General features: G+C 38.0%; 1 protein-coding gene across 1 annotated transcript in view; it reads left to right on the forward strand.

Moving 5' to 3' along the window:
• The first annotated feature begins 745 nt into the window (after nucleotides 1–745).
• COL28A1 (collagen type XXVIII alpha 1 chain) overlaps nucleotides 746–12,832 on the forward strand; it is a 131,037-nt gene continuing 118,950 nt past the window's right edge. The window contains exons 1-9 of the mRNA XM_006114506.5: nucleotides 746–902; nucleotides 1,983–2,145; nucleotides 3,048–3,607; nucleotides 6,107–6,127; nucleotides 7,028–7,084; nucleotides 9,052–9,105; nucleotides 10,407–10,448; nucleotides 10,759–10,785; nucleotides 12,360–12,404. Of these exons, the coding sequence (XP_006114568.3) occupies nucleotides 2,019–2,145; nucleotides 3,048–3,607; nucleotides 6,107–6,127; nucleotides 7,028–7,084; nucleotides 9,052–9,105; nucleotides 10,407–10,448; nucleotides 10,759–10,785; nucleotides 12,360–12,404 (933 nt within the window). The 5' untranslated portion in view covers nucleotides 746–902; nucleotides 1,983–2,018. The remainder of the gene's footprint in view (nucleotides 903–1,982; nucleotides 2,146–3,047; nucleotides 3,608–6,106; nucleotides 6,128–7,027; nucleotides 7,085–9,051; nucleotides 9,106–10,406; nucleotides 10,449–10,758; nucleotides 10,786–12,359; nucleotides 12,405–12,832) is intronic.

A 12,832-nucleotide genomic window follows, 5' to 3' on the forward strand; every position in this document is an offset into this window, starting at 1 on the left:
CTAAATTATTTTTAAAAACATTGGGCTTGTTTAAAGTTAAAAGCTTTCTGGAAAACAAAACATTTTCTTTACAATATTAAAATTCTGACAGCTCTACTGAGGTCACACTATGAATGAGAGGCAGAGTTGAAAACAGATCTCAGAATCCTGGTTCCTCTCTTTATTGATTGGAGCATGCGGTTTTCCTAATAATCAATTGTTAGCTACCACCAATCCTTGATTCTAGAAGAAACTATAAAATCACTGCTGATAAAATATGCAGATAATAGAAACACATAGCAGGTCATGCTACTGATCAGAATGATGCCTTCTGAATGTAAAAGCTATGCATCTATAATTTCTCTCTTCCTCTGCTGTTTTATTTAACACCAATTGTCTAATTTTCCTCTGTAATGTAACATTGGATACAATTTGCATGCAAAGCATGATGGAAAATAAATCTGTATTGTCTGGGGCTCTATTCCAGCACCAACAACAGGTGCTTTTCCATACATTATCTCAAAGGAGAAGAAGAGAGTGGCATTGTAGAAAAAAGCATTGATATAGATGCAGATAACTGATCGTTATTATTACATCATTATATTTCTATTTAAAACTTCAATTATGGAAAACAACCTTGCATATAACTTGAAAGACATTAACAAGTTCTTAAGACACTGTCCCTTTAAACTACTCCCATCCAGATCTGTAACCTTGGCTCAATGCCTGGCCACTCTGGATTCAGTTTTGACAAACAAAACATGAAGAAAGGACCATTAAGGATCCAGATGCAAGATAACCCTTATTTACAACTGGACAGACAATTTACAAATTACATTATTTTCTTAAACAGATATGCATTTTTCAGTCACATTTATTTACAGATTTTTAATCCTCTACTTGCTGTTTGCATGATTTATAAGGTAAGTGATAAATAGTATAGAACACTTTTATCACACTGAAATAAAATCATTTGAGACTTGAACAGAAATTGAGTAAAACTGATTTTAAAGTTTAGTAATTATTATAATTGTAGTAATTCTATTATTATTTTATTTTGTGTGTTTTCCCTTTTATCTTATGATTTAAAAATGTAGATACTGAATAGAATTCATGAATGATATTTAACAAGGACTTTTATTGTGCAATGTGCATGCGCTAACAATCTTTAGAGTTAATTAATAAAATGAATTTCTCTAAATTGTAAACTTTTTTGTAATTCACGTTTCATACCTAGCAGTGCACTGTAGAACTTAGTTAACACACTGACTGAAGGAAATTTTTAATGACGTATTCAGTTTTCAGTTTTTCAGTTTACCATTATATAGCATAGATACAAACCCATAGTGGTTTTATTTATAAACGGCATTGCATCCATTCTTTTAGAAGGAAGTGATAAAATATTAAGTTGTAGAATTTCTCAGGTAAACTATTGCTTTGTTAAAAGAGAGAATTATATGGTTTGGACTTTTAAAATCTTTGATTTATATCTTTGTGTAAAAGTGCAATTTACAGACACGAAAATCATGTTTCTGTGTATTGTTAAGCAAGTGGACTTGTATATGTGCAGAAGCAAACAAATAGTCAATGTTCTCTGTTTTTATTGTAATTTAAATAGGATGATAATTATTTATTAATGGAGGTCTGATCATCTCAGTTGGATGTCCAAATGAAAGTTATAGATAGCACTGAATATTTTTACAAAGACTGGGAACGTTTTGTTTGTCCCATCCAACTTTTATTTTTTCTCTCAGTAAAACGGATTATAATATCCAAGAAGGGTATGTGAGGTAAAACCAATAGTGCAGAGACAAGTTTTCCTACTTGGCTACAGAACTGCCAGTTTTTTGTTTTAACTTCTTCCTCAGTAAATCTTTCTGAGATACTGTACTTAGAAGCTGAAAGGTGCTTAATAGAAATTTTTGTTCTACATATGCTGTCTGTGTCTATTAATTTTAATTTATTGCTGAAAAATTAATACATTTTTTGTTTTCTATTAATAGGAGTCCAAAGTCATTTGAGTTTGGATCACCATCACTATGTGGAAAAAACATTTTGCCTTTTGTATTTTACTTTTGGCTGTTGCAACAGATCATGTAGTCTATGGACAAAACAGAAAGAAGGGACAAAAGCCAATTCTTCTTGCAGGAAAAGATGATTTTCAGGGTAAACCTTTTTAAAAAAGAAATTTCAATAGGAAGTATAAAATGTTTCATAAAAGTTTTCAGCATAGTTTTCAAGGAAATGAAAAATTATACATGTGTAGGACTGCATTTGGTTGGTTGGTTGTTTTTTGTTTTGGTTTCTTTTGTGTTTGATAATCAGTCATGAGCTATATGGCAGCACATTTCACGTCTGTATTGTACTGTCTTTACCTCCTAAAGGAAGGATGAGGATGGTTTGCGAATGTTGAAGTGGCTTCCTTAATTTAAAATCTTGGATGCAGGGACATACCTAGAGCTCTGTGCCGATACAAAATTTTGTATCCTCATCTGTATCCACAAAAATGAACTAGAGATATGTGCATCCACATCTGCAGATGCGGAGAGCCGTGGATATAAAGCGGATAGCTGCAGATTTGCAGGGCTCTCTATGTATGTCTAGACTACATGGATCCATCGACGGAGCCATGTAGATGAGGTTTCTAGACATAGGGAAATGAAGCGGCGATTTAAATAATCGCCACTTCATTTACATCAAAATGGCTGCCGATCAGCTGTTTGGTGGCACAGTGCGGTAGTCTGGACGCGCCGCGGTCGACAAGGGAAGCCCTTGTCAACCGCCCCGGTAAAACTCATTCCACAAGGCATAATGGCGCGGTTGACAAGGGCTTCCCTTGTCGACTGTGGCGCGTCCAGACTACCGCACTGTGCCACCAAACAGCTGATCGGCACAGCGCGGCAGCCATTTTGATGTAAATGAAGCGGCGATTATTTAAATCACCTCTTCATTTCCCTATGTCTAGAAACCTCATCTACATGGCTCTGTAAACAGAGCCATGTAGTCTAGACATACCCTATATGTCCTTAAGATAGAATTATTATTGTAACTTTCTTGTTCTGTTACAGATCCTGTGTGCTTCATTGACATAGTCTTTATCTTGGACAGTTCTGAAAGTGCAAAACATGTGCTGTTCGATAAGCAGAAAGATTTTGTTGAGAATTTAAGTGACAAAGTTTTCGTAATGAAACCTGCTAAATTCCGGAAGTATGATGTCAAACTGGCAGTCATGCAGTTCAGCAGTACAGTCAAAATTGATCATCCCTTTGTAGCCTGGAAAGACCTGAATAACTTTAAGCAGGAAGTCAAGAACATGAACTATATTGGGCATGGCACCTATTCCTATTATGCAATTTCCAATGCCACTCATCTGTTTAAAACTGAAGGTCGCAAGGGAAGTGTAAAAGTGGCTTTGTTGATGACCGATGGTATTGACCATCCAAAAAGTCCTGATGTCCAGGGGATATCTACAACAGCTAGAGATTTTGGAATATCATTCATTACCATTGGGCTGTCTAGTAAAAAGGCCAGTAAATCAAATCTGCATTTGATATCTGGAAATCCTCCCAATGAACCTGTTCTTATCCTAAATGATCCTAATCTCTCAGAGAAAATAAAAGAACAATTGGTAAGTAACTGTGAACGGTTACATTTCTCTTCCCTTTTACCAGTGGCAGAAATTGTTGTATATGATTATATATACACATATTAATTTGCTAATAAGGCAGTCTCTTTTTTCTTAAGTTGTTAGCCCTTCTGGTTTCAGAGAAAAGTTTGAAGGCATTATATGAGTGTACCTGAAAAGTTCAAAATAGCAAATAAAAAACTAATTTAAAAATATGTTTGAAAAATAATTAAGCTGATTTTTCTAGGAGCAGTCTCATGTTAATTTTTGAATATTAAGCAATGATGCAGAAATAGGTGGAATGGTTCATCTAAGGGAAAAAAAATTAGAGGCAGTATGAATCCATTTCAATTCACAGGCCCAGCCTTCAGTGAAACAACATCTTAGGCAAAGCAGAATTTTGTGCCATCCCTCAATATAATATGAGGGATAGTCATTCATAATTCCAGTGTGCCTCCTAGTTTTCAGGGGATTATGTTGTGCAGGTTGGACCTCCCTTATCCAGCACTGTAGGGACCTTACCAATCCCAAAAGAGAGAATTTGCCAGACCAGGGATGGTCTCCTGCCACCAGGCAAAAGCCCCACTGCCTGCTGCTGACAGTCTGCCCCAACAAACACCCTGATTCTCCCTCTCTACCCTAGCTGAACCTGGCTGGACTGATTGCTGCAGCTGCTGCTGGGCAGCACAAGCTCCAGCTCCTGTTGCCAGGATCCAGCCCCAAGCATCCGGGAGAGGCTGCGGGGCCTCAGACTTGGGCTCCGGGGGTTTCTGTGGGGCTCCAGCCAGGCCCTGCGCTCTAGCAGGCTGTTGTGGGTCTCTGGCCCCAGGCTGCTGTGGGTCTCAATTCCACCCCTATATCCCCAGGGATTGCTGCAGTGCCCTGTCCCAGTGCTTCTGTGGATTACCAAGAAACTCTGGCCCATGCCGACCTGTGCTGCTGGGGAACTCCAGCGTGGCCCCAGACTGCTATGGGCTGCCTAAGGCTGCCATGGGGCTTCAGCCCCAGTCCCACGCTGACCACAGCCGGGCTGCCGACTCTGTTGCCCCAGCCTGGCTGTCACTCCTGCCCTTGGGCTACAGGGCTCTCTGGCCCAGGAGCATCTCTGGTCCTGCTGGACGAGGGATGTTGCCAGACCAGAGAGTTCCAGTTTTTGGAGGTACAACCTGTATATAGATCACAAAAATCTATTGCCACTTTCTGATTAGATGTTACATACTAGCATTAGTGGCCTATTGGTGTTTTCTTCATGACTGGTGCTACATTACACACATTTTTAATTCATATTCCTAGGTACTAGTACAGTGTTTCTTAAACTATGTTCCGTGGAACACTGGTGTTCTGTGAACAACTCGCAGGTGTGCTGAGACCTCTTCTTTGTTTTTGTTACTTCTTTGTTTTTGTCTTTTTTTGTCTGACAACAATATTTTTTTGAAGAAAATTTTCAAAGGTATTCCACAGAAAAAAATATTATTGTTTGGTGTTCCGTGGTCTCAAAGAGTTTAAGAAACACTGCACTCGTATATGCAGCTGAAAGTTCCACAGCTCTTCCCCACATTCTGTTGTGAGTAACTCCCTCTAGAGGTGGATAGTATAAGCATCGTGATTTCAGGATATTTAAACAGAGAAATATGAGCTCTGTGATAGGCCACTAGAAAACAGAGTTTTGGGGGCCGGCATAGTGCACTAGCTTAAGCAGAGCTAGCATGTGTATGTGTATGTATATTTGCTGTAAAGCATCCTCCCAGATGCAGTATGAGATATATCCTAAAGGAAGCTAAACAGCAAAATGATGGTAATTCATCTGCTTTGGGGATTTGTGAAGGTGGCAGGTTATGTTTCTATGATGCTACATGTATCTTTCTAAGAATGTGGCATGAGTAGGCCTATTTGGCTGTGTCTACACTGGGCCACTTATTCCGGAAAATCAGCCGCTTTTCTGGAATAAGCTGCGAGCTGTCTACACTGGCCCTTGAATTTCCGGAAAAGCAACGATGCTCTACTGTAAAAAATCAGCCACTATTCCGGAAAAACTATTCTGCTCCCGCTCAGACATAAGTCCTTATTCCAGAACACTGTTCCGGAAAAGGGCCAGTGTAGACAGCCCAGTAGTCTTTTCCAGAAAAAAGCCCCGATCGCGAAAATGGCGATCGGGGCTCTTTTCCGGAAAAGCGCGTCTACATTGGCCACAGACGCTTTTCCGGAAAAAGGGCTTTTCCGGAAAAGCAGCCTGCCAATGTAGATGCTCCTTTTCCGGAAAAACTGAAAACAGAATACTATTCTGTTTTAAGTAGTTCCAGAAATTCATGCCAGTGTAGACACAGCCCACGTGTTCACCAGTGCACAAATTGCATACTTAAAGGTTGAAATCATTCTCTTAATTAATCGTTCTTGGAATTATACTTGGAAACAGTATATTTTATAGGAAACAATTTGCCTAAATTAAGAAACTGCTATATTTTACAAGAGAATATCTTTTTTCTTTTCCTTTTTCCTTTCCAGGTTACCTTATTTAATAAGCGGGTAAGTTTTTACAAACTTTCGACTACTATCAGTGTAACACATTGTAATCAGCACATCGACAATCACACATTCACTAGTGATATCCTAATACAAATGTAGTAGTGCTATGTTTTTATTTCCTCATAGAACAGAAGAATTGTCTTAAAAACCAGAGTGTTAGAAATCAGATGGCTATTGACATTCATTTTTGGGTCCGTTTTTTCTGCCTTTACTTACACTGAGTAATATTCTTTGAATTGAATCATTAGGAGAATGGGAATACTTGATGAGAAAGATAATATTCAATGTAAACAAGTCTGACAAAATCTGGCTTTGTTATTTGTATAGGTTTATGGTGACTTTATTGTATTAACTCTCATCCGCTCCTTCAAGCCCTTCTCAGCATAAATTTCCAAACACTGATCCTGAGTGAGAGATGTTCAAGCTTTACAACTTCAGAAATTTTTCTTTTAAAAGAGTAGAAGATACTTGCTTTTCTCATTAAAATGTAGCAGCCTGCTTGGCTTAAAATTGAGATTCCTGCCTAGTGGGTAAGATTTTATGCTGCTGCATGCTATGTGTCCACTACCTGAAATGTTTATAATGTATAACATATTTATCTATTAAGAGAAACATTTTTCAAAATATTTATAATACAGTGTGTGCAAAACAAATACTGAGATGGAGCAGGTTTAAAGGATTATTTTAATGGAGGTTGTGTAATGTAAAAATGGTTTCTGGTTTGTTACAGAAAGGCATATTTTATAAGACCATTTCTTTTCCGATTGGTTCACTGTAGTGTTTCATCTAGCTCATTTCCTAGACAAAAATATAGATTTAAAAGTGCTTTAAAATTTGACATGCTAAATTTGACTATTTTTCAAAAATATTTCTTAATTAATATATCTATTAACTCTTCAGTGTGAGCAAAAATCCTGTAACTGTGAAAAGGGAGACCCAGGACCACCTGGCCCTCCTGTAAGTATATATATGTTTATAAGAATTAATATTTCTTAAGCTTCCTATCAAAAGCCAAGGCTAAACATTATGGATTCTTGCTAGTACTGTCTTTTAAAATAGTTATAGTGCACTTTTATAGTTATTTTGTTTCTATGGTTTCTGAAATTATGGATTTCATATATTATAATGAAACATCTAAGCAAAAAATGTTGTAGTTTTGTTCAAAAACAATATAGGACCCATACATGTCAAAACTAGAAGTAGGAAATCCTAATTCTGGTCTAATAAACTAGCTTGGCTAAACTGGTCCCTGATTTTGAAGAACAAATCAAGAAACTCTTGATGTGATGGAAGGTTGATAGGACCTCTATGTTACATACCCAGACAGCTTGTCTCCTCCAACTTCGAGGGCATTGCAAAGGTTTGACATAGAAATGGGTCCAAATCAAAAGTCTGCGTCTGAGCCTGTAGACTTTGGGGCACTTTGAATCAAAAGTCAGACCTGATTTTTGCTCCACAGGCAAAATCTGTCTTTTATTCCATCTTTCAGTGGTATTTTCTTCATGCCTAACAGATGCTGTTGGTTTTTCAGATGAAAATCTTAATGTCAAATGCTGAGTGATTGCCTGTAAAGTCACAGCCTAACATTATAATTCTTCTGGCTAATCTTAGTCAGATTCCCTGTCAGTCAGATGACAAAACATTTAGATATAGTTAGCATTTTATGTACTTTATAGAACAGAAGAAAATCTAGTAATCTAGGGCAATTCTAGATTATAAAATCAATTCTAGACCTGGAGCAATTCTAATTAATAGACTCCAATAGAAGTTGGTTTTAGTTTCTTAGCTGATCAAACATGCCTTCTAAACTAATTACTTGGATATTGGTAATGCATATGTCTAGCAATATCTGGGGTTCAGGGCTGGAACATTAGAGACTGTTTGCTTATAAGGAACAAGAGAAAAATGTTGTCTAGGACACCAGGGTTTCATCTCCAATTTATGAAAAGTGATCCCAGTTTTTACTTAGTTTTTAAACTAAACCATCCCATTAGCTACACCACACCTTGCCCCCTAGATTAGGCTGGTCCCTGGTGGAATCAGAATATGGCTGCTGACCTACCATCCAATACTACTGCAGGTCAAGAAGTGAACCTCCATGGATTTTTTTTTTTTTTTGGTCTCTAATCAGAATTTAAATTATTTTGTTCAAAACTATTAGATCACAGTACAGTATATAACAAGAATCCCAGGACCTCTACTTCCTTTTACCGCACAGCCCTTTGCCCAAGCTATACCTTTCTTCTCACACAGACCAGGAAGGTGGTGGGAAGAACTTTTGGCCTTAGGGCTGCAGAATTTGGCATTAATACGTTCTACACAACATATTATGGACAGAGGCCTCTATATAAAACAATTCATATTCTTTGTGTGTCAATGCTAGGGAAAAAATGACTGAAATGTCTGAAAAATAACAGCAAGGAAGTTTTCTGTTTTCTTTTGCACCTTAGTTCATTAGGTTTCCTAGGATTCCGTTTTGCTAATATTGAAGATGGAAAACATATTTAAACTAGGCAGGGTCAAAAATCTCAGCTACAGTCAGTGATGTGTCTTGTGACACCTTTAAAGACTAACAGATTTTATTTGGGCATAAGTTTTCATGGGTTGTCAGATACCGTTGCCCACCAAAGCTTACGCCCAAGTAAATCTGTTAGCCTTAAGTGCCATAGGATTCCTTGTTGGACTAACATAGCAACCCCACTGATAAAGTCATGTCTTTGGATACTGATAAGGAACTTTATCAGATTAATTAAAACAATCTTATGTCAGTCCCAGCTCCTTCTCCTCTTTCTCTCCCTGCTTCACAGTAGAACTTTTGTCTAAACCTTTCCTATTGTCATTGTTGCCTGCCTTCCTGGTACAGTGTTAAAGAAACTAATAATATCTCATTAAGATGTTCATGATATTTTCCTGATTTGTTTAAGGGAGGACATGGTGGTAGAGGGGATAAAGGTGATCAAGGACGAAAAGGAGACAAGGTAAATTGACAGTTTTCTCTTTAACATGAATGCCAATTTCTTCTTGTTTTCTTCAAACTATGCAAATGAAGAAAGCAAAAAAAAAAAAATAAAAAAGATACAGTACAATGTGCCATAAATCAATCCTCAATCATGGAATTCTGCCCTCCAAGGATTCTGTTGATATCTAACAAAGATGTATACAAGGTTAGTACAGGCTGAACCTCTCTAGTCTGGCACCCTCAGGACATGACCGGTGCCAAATCAGAGAATTTGCTGAACCACGGGAGGTCAATGTTGTCTAGCAGCATTACCAACAGTGCCACTGTTTACTGGGCACTTAGAAGATATTTAGGGGTAAATTAGAGCTAAATACGAGCACAGAACACTGAGAGCCAGGACTGGTGGCTATAAACAAACTTTATGGGTATGTCTACGCTAGGTCGTTAGTTCGAGCTAGGTGGGGTAATGAGGGCAAGCGGAGTTGCAAATGAAGCCCGGGATTTTAATATCCCGGGCTTCATTTGTATGTTCCCGGGCACCGCCATTTTTAAATCCCCCTTAGTCCAAACTCTGTGTCCGCGGCTATACGCGGCATGGAGTAGGTAGTTCGAATTAAAGATCCTAATTTGAACTACTGTTACTCCTCATTCCACGAGTATGGATCTTTAATTCGAACTACCTACTCCATGCCGCGTGTAGCCACAGGCATGGAGTTTGGACTAAGGGGGATTTAAAAATGGTGGGGCCCGGGAACATGCAAATGAAGCCCGGGATATTTAAATCCCGGGCTTCATTTGCAACTCCGCTTGCCCTCATTACCCTACCTAGCTCAAACTAATGAGCTAGTGTAGACATACACTATGGGACCACTGGAAACTTGTCCATACCTATGATAAGTGGACATCAGGTTAACTAAAATCATGCCAGACCATGGATGTTGTCGGACCAGAGAGTGCCAGACTAGAGAGGTTTTTTTAATCCAAATCCTTATCTTGTAGAACAAATCAAGACTCCAGTTCTTCAAGCTCTTCTCTGCACTCCTGCATCTTTTGGAACCATATTAAACTCAGTGAGATTTTGTGTAGCCACAAGTGCCTGTTTATTAGGCAGTTAACAGGACGGAGGCCTCAGATCCCAAGCATCTAAGAAGTATGCTTTAGTGTCTGCGTTCTCAGGTTTGCACCGTCTAAGCTTCATTGTAGAAGAGAAGTTGGAGCCCTTTATGTTAAAAATGGTGTTAATTTTCATTCAGTATATCTTGGTTCTAATCAGGTAAAACAGTGATGCATATTTTGATTGGGTTCCATTGTTCTTGACAGGGTGATTCTGAAAAAGGAGAAAGTGGAGAAAAAGGTCAAGTGGTATGTAAATGACTTAGCATTTCCTTATTAAGATCTATTCTTCAGATTATTACAATTTAGAAAGCTAGGGCCAGTTCATTACCTGATGTAAACTGGCATAGTTCTATCTACTGTTTTGGGGAATGGAAGGGTGCATGTGGAAAATGCTATAACTTAAGTCTACAGAAGATGACAACTTTTTACAACCATATTTAAGCTTCGTTATACTTGATAAGATTATTGAATATAACACCTAACTACATTTTTCCTGTTAGTAATGTAATTATGTTCTATATCTTCAGATAATTTTTTAATCTATATTTTTAAATAGGGGGCTCCTGGCAACAAGGGAGAAAAGGTAAGATCTTTAAAAAAAATGAGGTGAGCCTAAGGCCAGATTATCATTCAATGAAAATCCTCATGGGAGATTCAGCAGAAAGTTCTTTGTTAAGCCCTGAACCTACAAACACATATACGTATATTAATGTTACTACCATGAGCAGTACCACTGAAATCAGTAGAAGTATTCATGGTAGTACAGTTAATCATGACTGTTTGGAGTTGGAGCCATCACTGGTTGTTGATGTGATCTTTCAGGGGGTCTCTACTACCCTTTGACTGGCTTTCTGTGGCTAGCCCATGGTCAGTGCAGTTCTTGGCTCCTGGACGCTCTCTCATTAGGCCTCGTGGGCTGCTTCAGTCACTTTGGGCTGGGGTTCTGGAGGTAGCTTGGTGCAGGGATATTAACACTTCATTGTCTCAGGCCTTTCTACCTCTCTTCCTTCTCTAAGCACTCTCCCCCTACAGCAGGCCTTGTGTTCCCTTTGGTTGCGGTTGTGAGTGCCTGCCTCTGTGATTGGCAGTTGTGACAGCTGCCTTGTGTCAGTCTGCTTCCCTATAGGCAGGAGAGACTCCCAGCCCCTTTCTGCTTTTGCTCAGTATATGGTTGAGAAACTTTATTTACAGTATTTAAAAAAAAAGTTGGGGAGGAGACAATATTTCGGACACAGTAAATTCTGGGGAGGGGGAAGGATTAGGATTGGGTGGGATGTTAAGAAGAAAGAAAATTAAATATATTTCTATGGATACCGGAGGTAAATTGAGGTAATATATTTAGAAAATTAAATATAGACACAGGAGGTAATCTTAGTAGCTGAATAAAAACATTGACCAAATATTATGGAAGTTTGCTTCAAAATAACAATTAGGATTGTTAGTGAAAATTGTCACTAAGATTTCAATATAATGCAGATCAAAGTGACTGAAAAATATGAGAGTCCAAACTAACATGTCTAACATCACTCATCATAGACAGCCAAAAATAGAAACAGAGCTACCCTGCGTGTATGTCCCAAATTTGGCTTGCAAACTGGTCATTCCACAAGGATTATTAATGCAATAACAGTGAAAATGCTTCTCTGTGCCTTCATACTAATAAAGTATTTTCATTCATGGATATATGCTCAAGACACAAATGCTTTTCTTCACTCCCAAAGTTACTCCTAATTTTATGGAATTTGATTTCTGGGAAACATGAAAACTAGACTTATTTATTACGATCAGTTTTATGACATATTTGCTTGGAGTTATTTGTCCACCTAATTTACTTCATTGTGTGAACCCAATCTTGCAGACATTACCCAGACAAAACTCACATATACCATACTAATGAGCATGGTACAACAACTTAGATAAATAGAATCATCCAGTTAGAGGTTTGCCTGAATAAAGACTTCAAGACTGGGTAGTGTGGCATTGAATATAATATTCCCTAACCATGTAGATAACAATGTTATAGGAAATAAACTTACATATGCTAAGTAGAGCAGAACTTGATATAGTGACAATGCTTACAAATCTTCAGAAACACCAAAACTCTTGTATCACCATAACATTAATGCATTTTAATTAACCAAAAAATAATTTTTATAGGGTGGAAGAGGAGAATGTGGGACACCAGGATTAAAAGGAGACAGAGTAAGTATGACTTTTTAACTTAAAATATTGTTCATGGTGTGAACTGTGGAGCACATATATAAGTATCACCACACCATCCTGTGCACTAAATGAGACAGGTGGGGATCAGGTGATTAAAGTCTATAACTATACACATACACTTGGGAGCCTGAAGTGGGACATCCTTAAATCTAGAATTTCCTAACTTTTGACACCGTGACTTTGAAGATATAGAAATTTTATTTTAATACAGTATTATGTGTAATGTACTAGTTTTTCAAAAAGCAAACTAAAAATCCAGCAACCATAAGAGAAACTGCTTCCAGCTCTATCTGTAAGGGGCTGCTAGTAAATTCCATAAAACATTTTTTTGATAATTTTTCGAGCTTCCCCTGCCTCTTGTCACACTTTGTAACACTGAAACAAATGTGTAAATTTAAAGACCCCTG

Source organism: Pelodiscus sinensis, chromosome 2 (assembly GCF_052426305.1).
Source record: "Pelodiscus sinensis isolate ZL-2025 chromosome 2, ASM5242630v1, whole genome shotgun sequence".
Lineage (NCBI taxonomy): Eukaryota > Metazoa > Chordata > Testudines > Trionychidae > Pelodiscus > Pelodiscus sinensis.